Genomic DNA, 25,631 nt, shown 5'->3' on the forward strand with positions numbered 1-25,631 from the left:
ATTCGGTACTTCAGTGATTTTGACATCTAGGCGATACATAATAGAAAACCCGGTTCGAATCATTCAATCTTTTACAAATTTTCGTGAATCAAAAGAGTAGGCTACAAGGTAACCATAAGGTGAAAATGGAAAGGCTTCGGGTGGAGACAGTACAAACAATGGACGTTTCAGGTGCAAACTCTTCGTCAGAAAAACTATAAACATAAGAATAAACAACTAATGTGATTATGGGAATTTAAGTAAAGTTACAGTATTTTTATAAATGAAAACGAAAAGGTGCAAAATCCAAACCGGACATGGTGCTTATTGATGAATCTTTTGCGTTGAAAAAGTATGAATACTGATATCTTACCAGCACCAAATCATCGATTCAGTCTATATCCCAACAATCACGCCCAGTCCTCGGCTAAAGCCTGCTTAGTCACAGACTAGAAAACTCTTAAAAGAACCTATAAGAACGGGCCCTGAAAAGCTGTATGTACAATGTCAGACAAAACAGGAATAATAATAATTTTTTTAAAAAGTTATCCTAAAAATCAGCATTTCCTGACTGAAAATCGTACCTCAGGCTTCCTGATTGCATCTGAGTCAACCCCATCCTGCAAAATCCCAGGCTACGCCTCTGACAAGAAGCACGATAAATTAAAAAAAATCAGTATGATATTGATAACGTAATATTTAATGGTGATGTTAATGATGTTTCAATCGCAATTCGTGGTCTACATTTTAACATTGTAATTAACATTTAAAAAAAAAAAGAAAATTGATTAGTTTATACACTTATCCATGCTGATATTTTCTTTTTTTCATGACATTTTCTTCTTTCCAAATGGCACTAATTTCTTCATAACTCCCATCCATTTAGGCTTGTTTATGTTTTCATGGCCAGTCGGGGTTGTCCCTTGAAATATGTATTCTGGATCGAGTTGTTCGTCCCCTTTACCACTTCCTTTTTTACAGTGCTCGTCTGCAGGTGGGCGTGTTTCTGCTTTTAAATCACGTCTCGCTTTCGGATGCTTAACCTCCCCAGATCCATGCCGAAATACTGGTATGTTCATGTTCATTAAAGGCCCCGAAATTGTTAGTGTTCTTACAGATGGGCGAAAAGACCGTTTGCCTCGCGAATACACTTTGTAGACATCAACGGGGATCTGGGATGGCTTGACTTTACTTTTCTTAAAGTCTTCAACTATCTGATGAGGAGAGCCAGCTTTTATTTCTACAGGAAATGAAAGGTCAGCCTTTTTACTCTTCAGTCGATAACTTTTACTGGACCGTCGTGACGCTTTCGAGTCTACAATAGAATCAATATCGCAGCCTCCCAACTGTTCAATGCCTGTATGGTTTTCACAGGAGCGCGATGGACCTTGGCTTTGAATTGGTAGATGCTCTTTTAATGTATGCAATGGAGAACGATCCCGTGAGTGAGCATCGTACTTCTGATTTAAATACAAGCATTTGTGGCCAACATTAATCGTCTTTGATACATTTTTGTGGTGTCGCGGCAACTCAGTCTGTTTGTTCTTGTCAAGCATCGCCGTTACTTTTTGACCTTTCTCTGTCAAGGTCAAGCTTTGAGGCACGTCAGACTTAGTGCCGCTGGCCTCAACTACCGCAACTGGTGACTTTCTTTTTAGTGGGCTATTGCCAAGTAAATAATCTATATAACCCCTTTCCTTATTATCTGTCGTAGAGTTTGTTGAAATGTATTCTTCAGACATCAAATTCTTTGATATTTCTACACAATTTTGCTCTTTCTTCTCTTTCGAATTTTGCTCTTTCTTCTCTTTCGAATTTTGCTCTTTCTTGTCTTTAGAATTTTGCTCGTTCATTCCAGTTGGGATATCGTTGGAAATGCACTCTGGCGACAGGGTCTTAGAGATGTTGTCTTGACATAAAACATTCCGTGTACATTCTATGCTTTGCTTTTCTTTATCTAAACAGGTTTGTTCGTTACTGGCCAACTGGATATCAGAGGAGATTAATTCTTTTGAGGTAGTAGACATTATTTTTTCAGGAGGTTCAATTCTATTTTGATGTGGCAAATCAGTAAAATGCTGCTCTTTATCTACCTTACAACTTCGTTTGTTTTGATCCGGTGGTGCAGCGAGAGGACATGTTCTACCATGGGTTGGAGAGATTGCTGCTTTCATGAAACCTTGCTCGTTATTTCTTCCTGTCTCTACAGCATGTATATTTTCATCCTGCCGATATGTGAGTATCTCACCATGAGTTTTTAAGTCCTTTTCTCCCCCCTTTAACTCCATTTCATCAAGCATATTTTGTTTAGCAACCATAGGACTTGTCGTGTTGTAATGGTTCGGAGATGAGGATCCATTTTTATGACCGATAGAGGTACTGCGTGGCCATGTACAATGGCGTTCATTGCAAGTTATAATATTTGGAATTAAACACCCTCTTAGCTCAGAAGAGGGTTGCTTTGCTCGGTGCGAAATGAGTGTGTCTCTGATTGTGTTTTGTTTACTCACTGTGATTTCACCAACATTCATATCTACTGGTTTGTGCGAATTGTCTTTGAGCTCAGAGCCATTTCTACTTAAACCACTCTCGGGCTGATATTCAGAAATGTTGAAGTCTTGTTTCGTGTCAGCTTTCAAAACGTCGTGCTGGGCTTTACATGGTAAATATGGGTTAAATGGCTTGTATTGCAAATATTCGTCATCATCATTCCTTTTCATTTCTTCACCGCAGAGAGTATCACTGTTTTGCTGTTTTTGGATCACAGGTGGTGATGTTATTGTGCTTTGTTCATTGACAGGTAACCGCGATCGTTGTTCATTTTCTGCATCAGCCAACCTCGTTACTACTTTGTGTTTAGAAAAGTGATTACATTTTTCATCGGATAACTTTGACGCCATAACTATGCCAGTCCTATTTTCAAGCAATGGGAGTGATGATATTCTCTCTTTTAAACTTTGAAGTTTCTTAGGCTCTTTTGTCTCCTCATAAGTCGGCATCTGTGACTTATTTATTCCAAACTGTAAAGATTCAAGGACCTGCTTAAATTTCGAAAATTTATTGTATGGTTCGTTTGGTTCAGCTAGGCATATCTTTATTTCATTCTCATCCTCAGAACTGTGCAGCATAGATTTATTTTTCCCGTTGCACGGAACATTTTCGAACTCTTTATTATTGTAGTCATTGCCGGAAAAATGACTGCACATAGTCGTTGTATCTTTTATATTTTTAACCAAGTTCTCGATCAAATCATTCTTCATTGAAATTCCTGCTATTTTCTTGGAATTATTATCTTCATCGTAACATTCGGGAGCATCCGAAATATCTCTAGATTTCCTGATCAATTCATCACACGACATGCTAGTTTTCTTATTTGGGGATGTCATTTGACCATTTCTGAATGCATAGCGACAAGCCTCTTCCTCATTTAGATGTGCTGTTTGTTTCTTTTCTTCTTTCACGCGATTGTTGTTTATTATTGGATGCTCTTCGAGTTGAAGTTTTTCTCCATATAACTGAGTCACTCTTGTCTGTATATTCAATGCTAGTTTATCGAAATTACGCCCGCAGTACAATCTTTCGCCTAATATCTCATGGTTGCTTGGGTTTTGTTCCTTTCCAACAGATTCATGTTTGTTGGAAATTGAATCGTTTTGTAGAAACGATTTGGAAAAAGGAACAACAGTGTTGGTTTTGCAAAGATCCGTTAAACTCTGTAGCTCTCCTTTAATATTCACAATTTTTGATGGTGCATCGATCTCCGGAACTCCAAACTCCGTCATATCGGCATTATACGGAATGTATTCATTCGGCAATACAGACTGAGGAATCGGTGTGACTTGATACGGCTTTTCACAATTGAAGTGATTAACATCGCAATCTTGCTTTTCAGGTTCTTTTTTGGAATTTTGACGATGCTTTGAATTTGCTTCACATGTGTGTTTGGCCATTGGAGGGGTAGTTTGAATATATAGGCGTCTGGGTAGAATACCTCTATCTCCACTATCGCTGCTTTTGAAAGATTCGTTCCAGTTTACGTTGATCGGATTAAGAATCTCATCATTTGTTGTCTCTCCTTCCTTTTTTTCGCTACTCACTTTACACGATGAGATTGAAATCTTAAGATCTCTTCCAGGTTCCGCATGCGATCCAGAAAACGTTGTTTTTGTTGCAGCCACGGTTTCCTCTCTAGATATTTTAATCCCCTCCATTTTTATTGGTCCAGTTAAAGGACACATTTCTACGTCGGTCTTTATAATATCCAACGGGTCAATTCTTTTTTTAATTAAGTCACCTTGAATATTTGAATTTGAATGTCCGGACAGAATCCCAGCGTTGAAAGGATTTGAGGAATTTTTTGTAGTGAGTTTTGTGCCTAAAAGACCAGGTTTCTCGCACAGATCGTTTCTGTTTTCGAAGGGAGTATTTTTCAGCAGTTCACCAATTTCCGTGTTGTCCCCCACTGATAACACATTTTGAACTCTTGGGTCATAACCATTTTTACAGTTATTAGCCTCCATTCCTATATTATGGTTAAACTCACAATTTTGAAACGAATCCAATACAGATTTGCTTGATATAAGACGTCTATAACTATATTTTATGGTCCCAGCCAAATCACTGCGTTTTTGGCCAATATTGCTTTGAGATTGATCCTCCCCTTGAGATTTTGATTTTAATGCTGAATCGTCTGAGATTAATGACCCCAAGTTATATTGCATATATTCACAAGTATTGTTGCTTGGTTGTGTAACAACGCGTTCATGGGATATATTTTGATGTGCCTTTTTATTCGATGTTCCACTGTTTCCAAAGTTCCAGCATTTGCTCCAGCCGTCTTCTGAATGAATATTATCTAGAAATGAAGACAGTGTAACATTGTTTATACCTTTTTGGATTGGGTCAGTTTCGCCGCTTTCCGTTTTAATGATTCGGTTTTCTCCATCGACAATGGATGACGTCCTGAATGGTAGACTTTTCGTTGCTTTTTTACATTGAAAAATATTCTCAAACTTGGCATGCATATCAGAACGAATCTCGCTCAATCGATTTATATATGAATCAAAGACCTCTCCTCGCGCTCCAATGCAGCAACCGGAATTATGCCTCGTTGGTTCAATATTAACATCGTTTGTTTTATTCAAATCATCCGATCCCCCACTCGAATAATCACTGACTTCAGGAATATTTTCCATTCTGATCACTTTTCCACCGGAATGTTCAATACCGGGTGAAAATCGTTTGGGTAAATAATTTGGAGAACTGAGACAGGATGACATTTTATGTGACGATCCTTGTCTTTTAGCGCTATTGAAGAATTTTTCAGCAATCCGAGTTGGTGAGACAGATTGCGATTTTTCTCTTCCTTTTAATTGGTGGAAGCTTCGGTCCAATCTTTGTAGTGCACAAGACATGATGCCACACTCATTGTTTATATGTTTATGTGTAGTTGTACTTGATTTTCTTTCAGAATCGGATATTGTGTCGCTTCCTTCCTCCAAATCAGCCAAGAAATTGCATTCGTTGCTACTTTGGCTGGTGGATTCATCGTTCCACCCAATAAGAGAAGGCTTCTTTTTCCTATCAAATCGCGTGGAATAGTAAGACGATGGACTAGAAATTCCAAAATTGTTTATTTCATTTGAATAGGAATGCAAGCCCATGGCATATTTATTTTCGAAGCAGTTTTGAAACTTTGGAACACGGTACTTTTTCGACCGCCCCAGGTAACTTCCGTTATGCATACAATCCGTGGTAAATACTGGGATACCATGGGTAAGTTTTCCATGAAAGCTAATTTTATCGTGTTCTTTCAATTTCTTTGATTTACATCTAGTTACACTACGGTGTGAGATTTGAGGTATACATGCTGTACCTCGGTACTCCCTCTCTTTATGATTTTCTGCATTTTCCTCTGTGTGCGATGCAGAGAAAGACGTATATAAAGAGCGAGGAATCGGAGATTGTACTAGCCATGAAAGATGGTCATCAGTACTTCCCTTTTTACTAGTTACTGACTCTTGTTCTATACTGTCCTTTCCTGATAATTCCTCCTTTTGGTTTTCCATTCTTTCATGCACTACCAACTCATGTGGTGTCCACTCAGAAGGCATATTTTGTCCTTCAATCAGATTGCCGTTGTCGATTCTACCATGATTCCAAATGTCAACTTGTTCTAAACTATCACTCCGTCTTGACAAAATTGGAGTTTTACCAAGTGGAACGCAGTCTTGAAAAGATTTAATATTATCGTCCGAATTTGATTTCAGTGATGGCATTGCAGGGCATGTGTGGAAATTATGTATCGTTGTAAAAGAGGCCGGTGAGATTTTACGCAAGAAAGTTTTTGGTGTGCTTTTTCTGAGGGCTTCTGGTTCATTGTGATTGGTATCCAATCCGATGACACCCCGAGCACTTCTAGTCGAATGTAATACGTCCGTCATAAATTTCAACAAAGACATTGAAATGATAGATTGGATTTGTTGTTGAATACCCTCTTGATCAATTTCATGTTTGCAAACTGAAACGAGCGCTCTTGGGAACATGTGTCTTCTGTGACGAAGGAATGGCTTTTGGGAAATTGTCTTTCCTTGTGGATTTTCTCTAAAGTTTGTTGTGGATGTCGAAGTTGAACCGTATTCTTTTAGTCTACATCGCTTATTTGGAGACATTGAAGCTCGACGACCAGGGGAACAAAAGTAATTCTTAGATTTAGACTTTTTCTTCCTATTTTGATTTATTATATAATCTAAGCTGGACGTGCTGCTTTCACTTTGTAAATCGGTTGAGGAATCATATCTCTCAAAGCACTTGTCACTTATAAAGCTGTCATAAAAGCTCAACGTTACAGGACTTTGCATTTCTGTAGTAAAGCTCCCCAACTCATTAAAAGTATCCAATTCATTGTCACTGTGTGATGTATTCATTCTTTTGGTATAAACATTTCTGTTGGAAAATTTATGATCTCTGATCGTAAATGGAGATCGTCTTCTTGGGAGCTGCTCGCTGGAAGCATTGCTGCCATTCCAAACAATATCTCTCCAATAAACATTAGATGTGGGAATTAGCATGCCAGGAAGACTGTTAAAGGTTTCTGGGTGACAACTATCACGTTCGATATCATTATCAAGAAGAAAATGACTTGCATGCTGAATGAATATATTTTTGCGTTTAACCGGAAACGCACCTACTGATATTTGGATCGGGTTCCTTTTTGCAAAACTGTAAGAGGACATAGTTTCTTTTTTACGCGGCTCATTTAAACAAGTGCCTTGTGGTGAGGATTGGTTAAATTTTATAATATCTTTCGCGCGTTTCAAACTATTCATGTGTCTATTATATCCAGATAGAGCAGGTCCGGAGTAATACTTTTCATTCCAAGAAGGATGGGATGGTAAATTCTGAATATTTCCATAATGGTATTTCCCTTGCGCAGGCGGCGACTCTCGTCTGAAAAACAAAATATCTCGAGAACAACCTTTATGTCTTTCAGGGGCTTGACAAGTTACCGCAACGTTTTTTAGATGGTCAAAGTAAGCCTGGATATCATAGGCCATTGTGTTTAAGATGTGCTCAAAAAGCACATGTCTTTCTTGGTCTTTCTTTGTAGATTTCTCTGAGGTTTCAAAAAGTATCCGCTTTCCCTCTTCATTTTTGTTTTCTAATAGGTCTTGATAGTTCTTTATGGGTACTGTTTCCTGCTCAAAATCATTTAAATATGTAATCATCCCATTAATACTCTCAACGTTTTGGTGAACAACCATGTGATTCATGTCACATGACTTGTTACTTGGCATGTCATATTGATGCCCAATTTGATCTGGTTTCTTCTCATTCATCTCATGTTGCTTGACATCGGTAATATTTTTGCATGTGTTGATCCGCTTCTCTGAAATAACATTCGATGAAACCTTACTGAAATTGAAGTTGTTTTGACTATCATTACTTTCTGTTCTTTTAGTGTCAGATTTATTAAAATGTTGGTACCTACAACATGTGCATACTGGGTTTTGGGGAATTTTTTTGTAAACTTGCATTTCACTTTCTGATTCGCCGCCTTGATCCTTTTCCTTCAGATGGCGGCTAAAGTTTGATACGGTTTGCTCGAGCGACGTCATAAATCTCTTAGAAAAAACCTCAAGAAATGCTTTTACCGTGTCATCTGCGATTGATGTGTTCTTACGTTTTTCAGAGTCAACGTCACATTGCATTGGAGACCGCTTTAAATCAGACGGAGAAACGTCAGGAAATATAAGGTTTGGAATTTGAGCAAACTTGTAATCTCCACTTGATTTTGTATATGAATGTAGTTTTTGTTTTCCAAATGCAATATTTTTTCCTCGATAATTGTTAAAATCGTTCACGTCTCTATTTCCGTCCTCAAGAAAGGAAAGAGAATCAATCAAAGCTTCAGTGTCTATTTCGCGGTCGGTGTCAATCTCCACAGTTTCTACATCACTTGCAATCCTTTTGGATGTGGTGTCAGTGTCAAATTGATGAGACGTTATAGCCATTGAATCCCGCGATAGTTTACCCTTTTCCACAACGTTATATGTTTCATCTGTATCGAATTGGTGGAAAGTAGTTTTAGCCGAATCGTCGTTGGACGATGGTTTGAGTTCTTGAATGCGGGCTGCATCTAGAGCACATGTTCGTAATTCAAAAGGTATTTTCATTCCATTTGATATAGAGTAACGAGTGTTTGGGAGAGTTGGAGAGAAGCAGTTTTCCTGTTTTCTTTTTTGGTCGTTTATGTTTTTGAGTGTGGTAGTGTTGTGCTTTTTGCTACTTTTCATACTGGAAGATAAAGAAATCTTGTTGGCAACAGGCATCGGTTTGCAGTGCGCTTCAACGGATTTTGCATATTCATTGTTCACACTTGTTTTAGAACAGCTGGCCTGACGATGGATAATATTTGATTCACCTGGCTGCTTGTTTTTTCCTCCTTTTGCTAAGGTAAATTTTCCAGTTTTATTCTGCTCGCTAACCCACAGACAAGCTTTATTCAAATCTTCATCAAGCTCCCATCTGTTTTTCAATTTACCATAATATGTAAAACAGTCAAATCTTTCTGGTGTTCTACCAGTCGAATTAGTAGGATCATCATTATCATGTCTTGGATCATGCGTTACATTATGAGGTGGAGAAGCATTATTATGAAATTTTGAGGGTTTATTCTCATCAATCAGTTCACCACCTCCGCATTCTTTGACAGCTCGTACATTGCATTTACAACATTTAACTGCCTCACCTCTCTGGTCTCCTTGAGCACCTATCTCAACATTAGAAATATTTCTACCAGCTGTACCGTCTTCAATATCAGCAGTAAATCCATCGGCTTGGACACTCGCATCCACAGTTATAACATGTTTAATACAAGTTACATGTTCTTCCACTTTTTGATCTCGGTTGTAATACCATGGCTTTTCTCTACCCTTTAGGTCATCTTCAACGGGCTTGCCAGAGTTGACACTATTGCTGACCATCGCGTTATCTGCAATAGATTGTTCAGTCAGATATTTCTTTATGATACCTGTTCCAACTTCAATAACTGTCTCATTATTATCCGCTCGAATATTTATTCGGTTGATCGTATTAGACTTTTCATTAAGCTCAATGTTGCCAGGTTTATCAACCGTTTCGTCTTCAAAATTAGAACATGCTTTCTCTGGTGTTTCACTCGTTCTATCAGTAGCGATTACAGTTCCATTTTCTAGATACGCGACTATCGTTTTTACAATCTCACCCTTTTCCAAATTGGCAGTGATTGTGCCATGCATACTACTGTTCTTTCCATCATCAACATCAGTCTTAACAGGAGTGTTCACCCTCTTGAAACTTTCATAAATATTTTCTATAGCGTCACCCCTTTCGATATTAGCGATAAATTTTTGCACCGTACTACATTTATCATTAACAGAGAGACTGTTAAGTAATGGGCCCCCTTGTTTAGTCGCATCATATTCTACCATTGGGTTCTGCGATTCCGTTTCATCAATATCTTTCTTCGTTTCTTCTATATCTAATTTTCTTGATATCCCAGTTTTCTCCACCATTCCTTTATGGCATTCCACTTGAATTTTGTCTTGTTCACCAAAGCCTGAAGAGTCATGGATAGATCTATTGGTGGCTTCAATCAAATTACAATGTTTATTTTCTACATCGTAACTCAATATTTTCTCATGCGTTTTGTTTAAAACCACAGACTTTTCAACAATTCCACTTTGACTACTTTCAAACCTGGTCTTTTCTAAAGCAGGACTTTTTATTTCGCATAGGTCTTCTTTTGTCGATATATCTAAGACTTTCCCAACTGTATCGATCGATGCGTATGTCTTTCCAATATGCTCCTCTAAAACGACGTGATCACCTTTAACCAAACCCCTAGTCACTTTTTCAGATTGTTCAAGTTTTAGAGTGCTATCTTTACTTGACTCATTCAAATAATCAAGTTTTCTACAAGATTCATTATTTCGCTCATGTGCTTCATTGTCCTCACCCAGTAGACCGAATTCATTCATTTTCTTCTCATATGATTTGGAGCCTGTTTCAAAAGTAACTTTTTCTTCCATTTGTTTGTCGTTTTGTCCTTCCGCCATTATGTGTTTGGTCTTGATATTTTGCTCTTCAAAAGATCTTATTTTCTGCACTGAAGCTGATACAATGTCGTTTGAGCCACACTTTGCTATATCGATATTAAAATACTTCTCCGTGCCAGATGTTCTAAATTCTATTGGAGGAGGTATGATATATGGTGCGTTGTAATGTACACCGTCTGTGGTATCAAACACAGTCCAGTCACACACATCAATAAATGCATTTTTTCTATCATGATCACCAGAAAAACTCATCATGTTCTTTTTGTGGTGCAACTTATTTAATGTACAATCAGAACAGTCATCACATCTATGGTCGGCATTACCTATCTCGTCATAAGCATTTACACCATCTGTTTTACCACGATATTGATCGCCAAATATTTTAGCATCACAAAAATTTGCAATGCTTTTGCCCGCTTCATTATCCTTTAACAACTGACGATTCAATACCTTGAAGTCTGATCTCATTTCTATTTGCCCATTTTCGAGAATGACATCTTTATCTTCCAAATCTTCAGTTTTGAAACTAGAAGACACTACATAAACCTCTTTATTAATCGATTCATTTCTACAAATATCACCATGAATTTCATATTTATTATCATTGATTATGCTGGAGTTACCTGATCTCTGTATCTCAAGTTTATCTCCATAGTCTTTATTTTCATGGCATCTCTCACCATCTATTAAATTGTGGCATTGGCCCTCGGGATTAAGGTCATTCTTGTGATGAGCTGGAATCTCATTGTTGAAGCTAACTTCTTCAATATGTCTTGAATCGCTCGATGCATCGCCCGATTCATAAAATCGTGAATCTTTTTCGCTCATTTCATTTTTTGTTCGGACACTTACTTGAGAGATAGAATTAGCACCAAAAATTCTGTCGTCACAGCGCTCTATGAATACATTTTCCTTTTTGCCACGTTTGTCATTACAATCTGATATGAACGACGGGTCGCTATCATCTGCGTGACTTACATCGTCTTGTTGCTCGTTGTTGGAAATTACATTTGTGATGAATAAATTGGGTAAATCAACTTGATCCTTAAAGTCACATCTGTAGCGATTTACTGACGATTCTTGACCGTGATGAATAGCGCCATTTAAAAATGGTGGCATATCATCTTTAAACTGCATAATTCTGTTGTTAACAGCTATGTTGGGAACTTCAAATGTCTTAGACAATACACCATATGGAATTCTACCATCATTCCAATATCCTCGCAAATTAGAATGCCTGTTTACATGAAATTCATTTTGCTCTGCGCTTACAGGTATTTTTGAAATCTGTTTTGTAAAACTGCCGCCATCAAAGATAGAATCTTGATCTTTAAAACTTGCGAGAAACAATTTAGAGTTAGTTTTTGAATGGGGTTCATTAGGAACAGAAGGAAGTGGGGTGGGCTTGTCCTTATTTGAGAGATACTCATCTGTAGACTTAAGTATCTTGTCTGCATCCAATTGATTTGAATCTTTTGAAGTGATAGTAAGTTCAGTTGTTGAACTGCTACCTTTCTGGGAAGCTTTGCTATAATTTTCTTTTATTATATTTAGCGCACCACTGTGAATTATGTTCTTTGTTTCCTCCATTTTGTTGGTAAGAGGGGCTGAATTCGAATTTGATATTGATGTGTCATTCTTTGTTGACCCTTTCTCCCGGTTGTAGTCAAGACATTTGTTTTCATTGTTTATCTTTATGGTGTCAAGTTTTTGTTTTGAAGCAATTCTGTTCGATTCCTCTCTAAGAATAACATCAAAATCTTTTTGCATTTGGTTACTCCTGACGCATTCTTTATTCAAAAACGTGTTTTTCATGTAGTTCAGTTTGATATCTTTTGGAGTTAGACTTGGACGACTCTTAGAAAAGTAATTCGCTACATTTCTGACAGTTTTCTCCCTGAAATTATTCGAACTTAAAGTCTCTGACTTGTCACGCTCATCACTACTTTGACTTAAAGTCTGACTGGGGTCGCTGAGGGACTGGGGTATTGTTATAGCTTCCAAAAAGGACTTTGTTCGCAGAATAGTCTGCCGTTTTGAGTCACTGAAATTTGACCTTGAGTTAATAGCTCTATTATAAGCAACTCTTGCCCCTGAAACAGCGGGTTCCTTTTTATTTGAATAGTATGTTTGATCGACGCTTTTATCTCCACCCTCGCCTTTGTGTGTATTTAATTTTTCATTTAAGCTTGTGTCCATTGATTGGTCATAAGAATGGTTTTCTTTTAAACCGGCCGATTCTTTTATCTTTTCGTAATATGTTAATGTCAGGCTTTGGGTTTCACTTCTGTTTGTATTCGCTTTTGATTTAGCATCTGAGCTTCCTTCATCTGAAGTTGAGAATCCTATCAGCTTATAAAAGTCAGCAACATCTCCAGAGTCTAGGTTGCTATACCCATCCTCAATTATTTCTAGAATTTTTTCTATATCTTTTGCTTCTGTCAAGTTTTTCACATTAAGGTGTTTGTGTTTTAAAGCTAAGTATTGTGCCTTTTCAAGAACAGTCAAGTTGCACATTGCTGCGTAATCCCTCCCATAATTATAGCAGGCGTCCTTAAGAGGGTCTGACGGGAAATGTGATTGTTTTTCCAGTTGAACATATTTTTCAGCTTTTTGCCCTTTTATTACATTTTCCACATGATTGGATTCTTTGACTTTCGTTTCGTATTTGTCCGATTCGAACAATACTTCAGGAGATTGTTTTCCAGTGGTATCGTTCAGATTTGTTGCTCTTCTGATGTCATGGTTACCGGTTTCCCTCCATTCGTCGGGGATTTTCCAAGACTTTTCATCTTTATCGTGAAATATAATACTACCTTCACTTTGATCATCATAAACATGATTTGTAATCTGATAAGAGTCTGATTTTGATTTCAGGAATCTGGTCTTGTTTTGGAACGATTCTTTTCCAAAATGATAATAAATCTTATTTGTTTTCATATTTTTTTCAACGTTTTCAGCTGAGGAGACAAATTGGACATTGTTTTCTTTTGAGCCACGATAATAGTCTTCTTTGTTTGAAATCAACTTGGAAGTGACATGAGTTGAAAATATCTTTGAACTAATATACGTGCTATTATTTTCTAACGGGGACTTATCTTTTTCATTTTTAACGTTTTGAATATCTAACTCGTTGTTGATGATATTTATCCTTGGCCTCTTAATGAATTTGGGCGTGTCACCATTTAACTTAGCTTCACCTATTCTATCATTCAAAATGCGTGTCTTGGATTCTGAATAGTGTTTTTCGTTTTGATCGGGGCAAAGTACAATCTCTGATTTGACAGCGGGATCATGTTGGCGCCTACTGCTATTCTCTGAGTGATCGGGTGCAGCTGACACATTCAAGGAGATGCCATTTGAAACCCTTTCTTGAGTGATCGCTCCATTACAAAATATGTCTCTTTTTCGTTCTTTGTTGCGTTTTTCTCTTGATCCTGCGCTTCTATTGCATTCGTTATCACGAAGGGTTATTTTCACTTCCATTACTCCACTATTCGGTCTTGTCCAATAATTTCTCAATGTTCGTCGAGAGCCAGTCTCTGATACTGAAGTGGACGGCCTCATTGGTGAGGGGTTTTGTTTCTGCAGTTCGGTTTGATTTTGCAATTGATACAAATTTATTTTGGAACAATTTTCAAAGGTTTCCATTGTTTTAAGTCGATTTGATTTTACATTGGGAGGTTGGGATTTTCCACGAAACTCTTCGCAATTTGTATGATAAATATTCCTATCTTGATCTAAAAGAACAATCGATTCATCACTAAAAGATTTAGATATTTTATTTCTGATGTTATCTCCCTGATTACCTGTCTTCTGATTTGTTGGATTTGTTTCGATATGGACTTTTTCGGTCGTTTTTTCACTTTTAGTTAGAAAATCGGGATCTGAGTGATATTTGATCTCAAATGTGTTCTCAGACATAATGGGAATGGGTTCAGTATCTTGATCTTTAATTTCAGATGGCGTGAGTGCTTTGGGTTGATGTTGCACTTCTTGAGATAAAGACTTTACAATCGATTTTGAACCCCAGCTGGGATCGTCATGTGACAAATTGTCGCATGGAGTGGTGAACTTAGTTTCCTCCTGTAGTTTGGATTGGGAAACACCTTGCCTTTCCTTCATCTCACCTTGATCTTCCAAAATCTCTGCTGGTTCACTTTCAATATTAATTGTTCCCGTCACTACGTTTCTTGGACCTTTTTGTCTTATTAAATATTGCAATGGTTCTTGATGGCAGTCCGAGGCTGATGCACAAATTTGATTTTTATCCAACCACGGATTTCCTTTCGAATATCCCCGAGAAGTGCTTGTGTCCGAGTGAGTCATCTGAACCTTATCAAAGGAAACTTGGTGGGTGTTTGGTGCGCGAGGCGATTTTTTGTTTTGTTTCTTTCGTATTTCAGACTTCAGTTGAGATGTCTGCTTACTATCAACAATGTTGTACTTTGTTGGTAAAACAATTTTACTCGATAATCTGTTTGTTTTCGATGTAGTTTTAGTACTATTGGTCTTTTTGTCTGTTTCGCGCAGTGGCACCGGCGAGCGTTTCCTCCGCGATGCTTTCTCCGACTGTTTTGATAAGACGCCTACTTCAAAATGTTTCTTGGGAGACTTTTTGTTTTCGACAATGTTGTATTGTGTCATCAAACGTCTTCTACGCTTTACATTATCTTTAATTATTGTTGACTTATCGAGTTGGGACGCTTTGGGTTTTCCGTGATTGAGGACGGTGTATTTTGTTTGAGTGCGTTTTTTATTTGGTGAAGAATCAGTTGCGGGCTTTATCGGGACAGCTCCATTATCCCCAAATTGTTGTATATGTCTTTTAATCTTAGGTCCATTTTTTCTGTTGAACTGATAAGAAGTTAAACTTCTTACCTTTCTGCGCGGTTTATCAGATTGTAACTTGAATTCGGGACTATTGCACACGTCTGAATCTTGTCGGGAAGATCTTTTAATCCGTCTACAGTGAATATTCGAGTAAGATTTTCTAGGTGTCTTGTTTCTCAGTTGTACTTTGTGACTTTGACCTCCTTTACTATTCTTACCTCCCTTACCTTGCGTGCTCAATTCTTGCCCCTGGCAACACGGTCCACAAGTTTGAAAAACAACTTGGCCGACTGAGGATTCAGACTCATTTAATGAGTACGATTTGCACAATGACTTGTCCGACGACAAAGCGTTGGGCCTGATGTTATACTGTTTTGAACAAGTCTCAGTTTTAGTTGGAGAACATGATTTATGTTTTTTTGGACTTCGACATGCTTTGCTGGATTTTTCCAGAATCAGTTTATAAGAAGTTTTATTATGAGATTTTTCCTCCGCTACCGAACTTATGCTTCTTGATGGGGAGCCTGACCCTAGAAACAATTTCTGATATGCCTCTAGAATGTCATTGACAGACACGTCATTCTCTTCCACAATGTCGTATTCTTTCGAATGATTCATTTTGCCCGTTTTCTGGTGAAACAGACACAATGCTTGTACTGCCTTTGCTGTCGGGGATTTCAGAATCTCATGGAGTAACTGATCGTCACTTTTGGTCGCAAATTTTCCATTTTGTTTACGAAGCAACTTTAGTAAACAACGTCTGTCTTTTTTGTTTTGTCTTCTTTTACTAACCTTTAAACTAGACTTGCTATATTGAATCTCATGAGCGCTTGTACCAGAATCAGACTGTTTTACATGCCTCATGTCTTTCAGACTACATTCCGTTGGGGTTTTGCTATTCTGTTTGCCGGGCACACAATCCCTTCCCTTTGTTGGACTGGATTTCTTTTGTTTATTAATATCATTGCAACGCAATGTTTTTGGTTTCAAATTAAGCTTTTTAGCTTTAAAAGTTGGAGGTAATGTTGCGGCTCTTGCGCTATGCTGCTTTGCCTTATCCATGCGTTCACGGTGTTTCATTATTTGCTCCCTGGCCTTTGACAACATATCAACGCTTTTTCTTTCTGAACTGACACTTCTACTTCTAGATATGTGTAAGTGTTCCTTGGGGGATGAAGATAGGCATTTTTGAGTCATTAGGGGTGTTTTACTTTGTTTACAACCTGTTGCTTCTTCATCAGGAATTATATTATTAAAGTCGAGTTCACATCCATGGAACTTTTCAAGGTAGTCATTTTTCCTCCCTCTTTCCTTCATTTTCTTCCTTTCCAAAAGAATTTCCAACGCAACTTTGCGATATTCGTTGATCTCAGCTTCACTAACTGCATTTCTTTCTCTATTGGTCTTTTCGGGTTTACCGCAGGTGTTATTTGAAGGTTCTTGCTTTAAAGCACACCTTAGTGAATCAAGGCACTCGTCTGGCACGTTTTCAGATATTTGAAATAAATTATTTCCACTTGAATCTGGCCTATATGAACTTCCCCAAGAACTTTCTGAGGTGATGTTTGAAATTGTACCATTATTCCTCGGTCTGTATTCAGACAGTCTATTTGAACCGGGAAGACCACAGACCTCTCGTGGGGTGTCCAAAAGATTAGAAACAACCACCTTCTCCACTTTCACTGTTTGCCTGTGCAAATGATTCTGACGTTCCATAAGATCAAGCTCTCGAATCGGATATTGGTCCGTGCTCTGACCTTCTGGGCAGTATAAAAAGCTCGGAGATTTTCCTCTGCGATCAATATATCTCACTTCCATCGCCTCCCATATGGTCTGATCACTCCCAACGCTACTTCCGCCAGTATTATGTTTTGCTAGAGTATTGCATTTCACATGGCCCGGACTCAACTGAAGAGATGGATATTCTATGGCATTGATTGGCTTCCGATTGCTATTATTTGCAGAAAATGACAATTTGGGACAGGTCCTGAATTTTGGAGTCGTTCCAAACATGTTGTATCTTGAATATATGTCTTGTCGGGATTTTGGTGGAGAATGAGGCTCCATACTTCTCCTGTACGGCAGAGTAATATTGGGGTTTCTTAACTTCATAGGGAACTTCTTCCTGTTATTTCGATGTTAATAGACTGTACCGGAGCAGATGTCTGTAAAGTAAAACAAACAAAATATTTTTAAAAATACAACATCCGATTAAGAAATGATGGCTTTCCGTTATCAATTTTAGATCATGGCGTGCCAAAGCAAATCGAAATACACCGTATTATACCCGTAATAGGGAACAAAAGTGTGATGTAAAAAAAACAAAAACAACCCCCAAACTGGTTCCAATTTTACTAGAATTGTGAAACCAGTCCTCCGGAGGACTGTATAATAATAATAATAATAATAATAATAATAATAATAATAATAATAATAATAATAATAATAATAATAATAATAATAATAATAATAATAATAATAATAATAATAATAATCTTTATTGTCCAAATTAAAGGCAATTCATGTGAGGTAAACAATGCTCAGTTTGGTTCATGGTATGAACATCAACACATTTACAAATACAGACACAGCCATACACGAACATACACGCTTGCACATTGTTTCTACACGTGTATACAAAAGAAATGAGCGTACATACAAACACATATACATACATACATACATACATACATACATACATACATACATACATACATACATACATACATGCAGACATACAAACCAGCATATCATCGTATATGCATGCCTACATTCATACATACATACATACATACATACATACATACATACATACATACATACATACATACATACATAGATACATATATACATACACACAGACACACACACAGACAGATAGAACGATACGATATATTTGCTGGGACAGCAGATAACCATATTATAAATATAGTGTCTTATATTAAGAAGAAGATGGCAATGATTGTGATGATGATGATGATGATGATGATGATGATGATGATGATGATGATGATGATGATGATGATGACTACGATAATGATGATGATGATGATGATGATGATGATGATGATGATGATGATGATAACGACGGCGGCAATGTCGATGATGATGATTCACGACACTGCTTCTCGTTATTTTCATTGGTTGTCTCATTTTTCCACAGAAGATTTGTTAATTAATTTTATGGCGGTTGGAATGAAGGTTGTCTTATGTCGATTTGTCCGACATTTTGCTTCTAGATACCGTCTTCCGGAGCGCAGAAGTTGGAATTTTTCGTTCAGCGGATGCCTCTTTTCGTTGATAATGTTAAAAGATTTCTTCTCAACTGCATTAATATAAGTTGTGTCAAGGCTTCTAAGGTCTGTGTTAATTATTTTTGAAGCCTCTCTGAGGGTTCTATGTAGTTTGGATTTTTCTTTTGTTCCACAGCTTCCATACCACGTTGTGATGCCAAACGAAACGATACTCAATATTAATGACTTGTAGATTTGTATCATGGTCTTTCTGTTCACATTGAAAGACCTTAATTTTCTGAGTATATACAAGCGCTGGTTACATTTTTTGATGACATTGTTGGTGTGCGATTCAAATCTTAGACTGTTATCTATAATTACACCAAGGTATTTAAACGTTTCAACAGTTTCAACCGCCTGATTGTTAATTTTTGTTATTTGTCTTGCTCTTTTTCCTATTTTTCTGTGATCAAACAGTTGTTCCTTTGTTTTTGTTACATTGAGCTCTAGACAGTTATCGGCACACCATTTGCTGAATTTACTAACTTGCTCAGTGTGTTTAAATTCGGAGACGGAATCATTGAGCAGGCCGAGTATTGCGGTGTCATCAGCATACTTGATGAGTTGGCAGTTATCAAAGCTAGCCACACAATCGTTTGTATAGAGGATGTAAAGTAGAGGTGAGCTTACACACCCTTGTGGGCATCCGTTTGAAAGAGTTTTTACTGATGATATATTTGAGCCTACTCTGACATGTTGGGGGCGATCGATGAGAAAGTTGTTATACCAGTTGATGAGGTAATGGGGAAGGTTTAGAGCATGCAGTTTACTAATTAATATGTTGGTTTTCATGGCATTAAAGGCAGACGAAAAATCGACGTATAGGATTCGGCAGTAGTTGGCGGGTGAAACATCCAAGTGATTTGATATTGAATGCATCACTGTGAGGAGTGCGTCTTCCACACTAAGATTTTGTTGGTAGGCAAACTGATATGGATCAAGTATGTGTTGGTCATATATAAATTGCAACAGCTCTCTTTTCAGAATCTTTTCCAGACATTTCATAATAATTGATGTTAAAGCAACGGGTCTATAATCATTCAGCTGAGTTGGTGGATTCTTTTTGGGTACTGGAATTATAGTCGATGTTTTCCATATAATTGGGATTTTCTGTTCATCTATTGAACGTTGGAAAATAGGCAAGAAAGGGACAGCTAGTTGGTTGTTACAGTTTGAAATGAGTTCCCCACTAAGTCCATCTGGACCTGGTGCTTTTTTCTTTTTACATAATTTAAGAACATTGATGACCGCCTCTTCTTCGATTTCTGGCGGAGGAGACGTATTTTTTGTTATGATATTAATTTTTGAAAGTACGTTGTCAATGGTGTCGAATCGACAGTAAAACTTATTTAATTCCTCGATATTCATATGTGTGTCATTGTTAAAATCTGTCTTTTTGTTGTTAACGCCACCCATTTCTTTAATCATCCTCCACGCCTGCGATGCATTTGAATTTTTAAGGTTTGTTTCCATTTTATCTTTATATTTACGTTTTTCTTCATAAATTACCCTCTTTAATTGTTTTTCTGCCTCGTGCTGCTTGTTTTTGTCCCCACTCATATGAGCGATTTTCTTCATATTTATAAATAACTTAACTCGTTTGTTGACCCAAGGTTTGTTGTTGTTAAATATTTTAATCCTTTTAGTGTCCATTGTGAAACCGATCTTCTGATTTCAGAGTGATGGCATCTTAATTTCTATCCTACATAAATGATAGTCGTCAACAAAGATCATACATCCTCGCTCTTTCACGCCCCATAATCATAAGCATCTGCCTTTACATCCTGCTACTAAAATAGTTATGCCACCTTATGATTCAATCCGTATAACCTATTCATTGTTCATTCATTGTCTGGAAGACTGGTTTACACACTTCTAATGAGTTTTGAACCGGAAGAGATGAAACGTGTGGTGTCACGACTGATTTCTGATTCCCATTCGACTAAGTCTTTAGTTATCTTCACAAGTCAAAGTGATACTAAGTTGATATAACCTGCGGGCTGTAAAAAGTTATGAACAAAAAATGAATGTAACAGCTTCGGTAAAGAACAAATTAACATTCACGGAACGTTTCGGAATCAAACGCATTCTTCAGTCAGCAGCAAAAACAATAAAAGCATTAATACTTCACTTTAAAAAATTCAAACAGACGACAGAGCAGTATTTGACACTTCCTATCCAAAACTAATAGTAGGATCCTTGCGGACAAGCCCGAAACATTTCAATTTTGTGCGGCTATGTGGTCTTGTGGTATGACACTCGCTTTCGGATCGGAAGGTCCTGGGTTTCAGCATCGCGCTCAGCGCATAGTTGAGTCTGTGGAAAAGGCTCTTTACTCACATTCTCTCACCGTACTCAGGTGTAAAATGAGTACCCGGCCGTTAACAGCGTTGTCTTTGTCCGAAAAATTGTAATATCGCCTAACAGGCGGCATGTCCCGTCCTACATGTTAAATGCTGCTGTTGACCAGGGACTCCTTGTAAAGCGCTTTGAGTACATTTAGTGGATATTGCGCTATATAAAGCTCAATTTTTTAATATTTTTGTTGTTGGGTATTTTGTTCTATTTCGAAGCTGTTATATTCAGTTTTGTTCAATTTTAGTTATCGTTACTCGTTCTCGTCATACTATTTCAGTTGATATGGACCAACGTATATGTTGGTCTACGTTGTTCAATGAATTACTGGCTTTCATTCATAGAATCTTACCATTGATGACCTTTAAGTTTTAATCATTCAATTTTTTTAAAGCACATACAATCATTCTCGGTTTGACTGAGTTTGTCGATTTCTATAAAGAAAAGAGTACGGGTATGAAATGCGAATAATCAATTTTATTTGTGTTTTGTGTCCCTGAAGTTTTAGGTTTATATCTTTCGTCTAACTAAAAAATCTAAAGTCACAAATATCAACATCGATGTGTACCATCTTTAAGAGTGCCCGTTAGAATTTTGTTTTATGTTATTTCTTTTCCCGAACTACTAAAATAGGCACCAACAATCTTTTAAAATCAGGCGATTTATATGTAAATTACTGACTGACTTTAGGCCTTTTGCGTCCTAATCATCCGACCGGGACGCCTCGGCTGCCTCTCTAATCATCTGTGTCAATTCCTTCCACAATTCATGGTATTTTGCTGTGGATGCTATTTCATAATGTCTTCCTTTGATTTTAATTCTTTGTTATTTTGCGTTTTTGGCCTCTATTCAGGACAGTGTGAGTTGACGTGGGTTGTCTGCCATTATATTTCTTGTGCCCAGATGGGGTGAAAAAAAGGATTCATGGCTTTATTAGCTGGTATATTTTCATCTCTTCTGAGTCTGAGCATATGCCCAAAAAATACCCCGCCATCTTGCCTCCAGGGTTTGAATGGATAAGGGTCTTTCATTTAATTTTTCAAACAGTGTATGATTGCTTATTTTTTATTTATGTGTATGTGATGAAAAAATAAGAGGCGAAGGACAGAAAAAAAGGAGAAAAGACGACTCCAACATAACGTAAACTATAAACCACTTTATGAATTTATGTTTGTTTTGTTTTGCTTTTACTTTTACTCTGCCTAAATTAATTAACGTAGACGTGAGCTGAGAAAATTTGTTGATCTGATCGTTGTTATACTGTATAACAGAATGCAACCCCAAAGAAGAAAAGACAATTTCCGCTCAACTCACTTTCATCTCACGTAGGTCCGGTTACGTCCCTAGTCTAATGAATGGGAGATTTTTCGTTTTAAGTCATGCACAGAAATCCGATGTTTAAATAACTGTGTTATGGTATTACCGGCGCCATTTTGTTTCCCTTTCATTTGTTGTGCGCACTTTGTTCAAAGTGTTTAGATCACATTCCCGGTTTTTCACATAAGGCTACACTGAGCGTGATTATTTTTTTTTTTACTTTGAACCAAATTCTGATATAGAATCCAATGCGAGTGTTATAGTAATATCTAGTAATAGGAATAGTAATATATAGATACTTTATTCATTAAAAAAATGGAAATTCGTTTACAGACGTGGCATGCATGAAAATGTATAAACACAAAGTTGAGAATATATGGCGACAATGTATACATAGACGTCTATATAATATATGCAAATGCACAAAAATGTAAAAATATACAACCAAGAACCAATAGCAACACTTTATATATTAATTTGATAAATTGAGATAGGCCTTACCTCTGGCCTTTAGTCCGAACGTGTGTGTGTGTATATTTAAAAGATATTATTTAATTTAAATCACAGTTGCGTTAAAAATTCGAACACCATGTGGCAAAATCGATATCTAGATAAGTCTATTGTGTTAACTCTCTCCTTACCAGCCATTTTCAGGATTTCCCCCAAAACTACACACCCAACTAACACCAAAAAAAAAATATTTTTGTCACTCAAACGCAATAGCAGTAAGTTCTTGGGATACATAATTTCTTTGGCAAAACATGCTCTATAACACATGTTCATTTTCGTTAAAATTTAAGATGTACAAAAGAAATTTGAATAAGAAAATTATTGGTTGTATCGTCACGAATGTGACGATTTTCCTATAGTTGGTAATGAGAGGGTTAAATAGGCTGTTGAGAGGATAAAAGAGCGTTTAACTCACTGCGGTCCTTAAACGAACCACCGACTCGTTTAGAAATAATGACTGGGAGTTAATTTGAAGATAGTGTATCATCATCCTGCTCCTTCTCGTTCTCTCCCTTAATTCCCTCCTTCTCCTACCCCTCCTCCATCTTCCCCCACCTCCTCCTCCTCATCCTAATCTTACCATCCTTCTCAATATTCTTCTTCTTCTTCTTCTTCTTCTTCTTCTTCTTCTTCTTCTTCTTCTTCTTCTTCTTCTTCTTCTTCTTCTTCTTCTTACCCCGTGTGGTCTCCGGGGTCCCTCAACTGAGAGGGAAAAGAATTGAGCCACCGTAAGCTCATGCGTGTCGTAGAAGGCGACTAAAAGAGCCATTCTGGTTTGGTGGTAACCAACGAAAAACCACCCGACTGGTGAGAGAAAAATGGAGAGACACAGTGGCTCCACAGACCCCCACACCCCAGCCCTTTTTATGAGAATGGCTTCATTCACCCATTTTGCTATTTTTCTTGTCCTGGCAATCATCCCCAAACTTTTTCTCCCCCCAAATCCCAAGAACGTAGTATATAAAAGATGTTTTGAGGAATGACGGTTTCAGTTTAAAGAGAGCAAGGGAAGGCGATGGCATAGCACAAATCCCACCCCCTTTTACCATATTTGAGCTATGATTTCCATTCCATACCCCATTTCCCCAATGATTCCAAATTTCCCTTCCTTATCAAAATTGAGTTGCCAGGACAGAGAGAGAGAAAGAACGGAGGAAAACAAGCCTTCTTAACTGTCTTCTATCCCCCAGTATCTCTATACCCTGTACCGTTGAAATAGGTTCAACGAGGAGATATTCCTTTCCAAATCCTGCACAGCAGGCACCTTTCTGCTGAGGGTGCGCAGTTCCGAGAGGACCCCGATAAGGAGGAGCTATTGATCCTGGAGGCTGAGGGGGGTTCACCTTGCGAGGTGTTTCTACCCCAACACTCCTCTTTGGCTTGACGCTTCTCTAAAGACGGGTGGGTAGCCTACCTTGTAGATGGCCCGAGCTACCCAACGCAGAGATGCCAAATCTATTTTTTGGCACTCCCCTCCATTTAGGCAAAGAGATTGGAAGGACTAGATTTAAAACCATATCTAGTTCCTGTCCCCCATGAAATTTCTTTTTAATCATGGTTTGTCATCTCTGAATCAGCAGTCAGTCTTTGTGCAACGCAAAGATTAGGGTCAATCCGAGAGAAAGGCCTGGAGGCGGGACGTCCCCCAACTCCACCCCTCGAGTCCTTTTTTTTTTTTTTTTTTTTTTTTTTTTTTTTTTTTTTCCCAAGGACCATGGAAGGACAAGAGGAGGCCAGACTTGAGGAGTATAGCTTCGGTGAGTGCCTTACCCCCCAAGTGTGGGACTGAGCCGTGCTAGTGGGCACAATATAGCCGGGTTGAATAAAAATTTATATATATCATGGCCAAAAATATGAAAAACTCTCCCCTTAAAGCCCCACCCCAGACAGGTAAAAAACGAAAGATAACTGCCCCGATGACTCTTGATGACTTACCAGGAATGGCAACCCCAAAATTCTCGCCGTTCCTGGTAATTCAACCGAATGAGGAAAACATCAAACTGAACACTTTGAGTATCTTCACCATCAGCAAGGCACTCAAAGCAAATGGCGCCGGTACACCAAAGGCAGTGAACAGGAACAACTCTGGCACTTTAATGATACAAGTGCAGGGTCGACAAGAGAGTGAGAACCTCTTGAAATGTACCAGATTCTCTGACATCCCAGTCACCGTTGAGGCTCACAGGAGCCTCAATAGGTCAAAAGGTGTCATAAGAAGCAGAGATCTGGTAGGCTGTTCGGAGCAGGAGATGGTTGAGGAACTGGAGGGTGTTGTCGAAGCTCGGCGGGTTAGCATCCGCCGCGGCGACAGCACAATCCAGACCAACACCTGGATCCTGACCTTTGACAGCCCGAGACCCCCGTCGAGAATAAGAATTGAATACCTCGACTTGGAGGTTCGGCCTTACGTCCCGAACCCCATGAGATGTTTTAACTGCCACCGGTACGGCCATACGAAAACAAACTGCCGCCGTAAAGCTACATGCCCCCGCTGCGGCAAAGAAGACCACAATGAGGAAAACTGCAAAGTGGACCCTTGTTGTCTGAACTGCCAAGGCAAGCATGCAGCACATTCGAAAGATTGTCCTAAGTGGCAAGAAGAAAAGGCAATCTTGACATACAGAGCCACTTACGGCGGTACGTTTGCTCAGGCAAAAGCAGTGATCTGCCCCCCTCGGCAGGTCGCTGCTTCTGCCAAGAGTTATGCAGAAGTTGCCAGGGCTGCTGGTAATAACCAAAACAGCCA

At 38.2% G+C, this 25,631-nt stretch overlaps 1 protein-coding gene across 1 annotated transcript; it reads right to left on the reverse strand.

Annotated features, from left to right (window-relative positions):
* Positions 1-663: 663 nt before the first annotated feature.
* On the reverse strand, positions 664-22,504 carry LOC144956185 (uncharacterized). The gene is made up of 2 exons (XM_078886595.1): positions 22,373-22,504; positions 664-17,575 (listed from the first exon to the last, which is right to left on the reverse strand). The coding sequence occupies exon 2, from the start codon at positions 17,520-17,522 to the stop codon at positions 807-809; it is 16,716 nt and encodes a 5,571-aa protein (XP_078742721.1). The 5' UTR covers positions 17,523-17,575; positions 22,373-22,504; the 3' UTR covers positions 664-806.
* Between the last annotated feature and the right edge of the window lie 3,127 nt (positions 22,505-25,631).

Source organism: Berghia stephanieae, chromosome 10, assembly GCF_034508935.2.
Source record: "Berghia stephanieae isolate SIO BIC M18660-M18661 chromosome 10, UCSD_Bste_1.3, whole genome shotgun sequence".
In the NCBI taxonomy this organism is placed as follows: domain Eukaryota; kingdom Metazoa; phylum Mollusca; class Gastropoda; order Nudibranchia; family Aeolidiidae; genus Berghia; species Berghia stephanieae.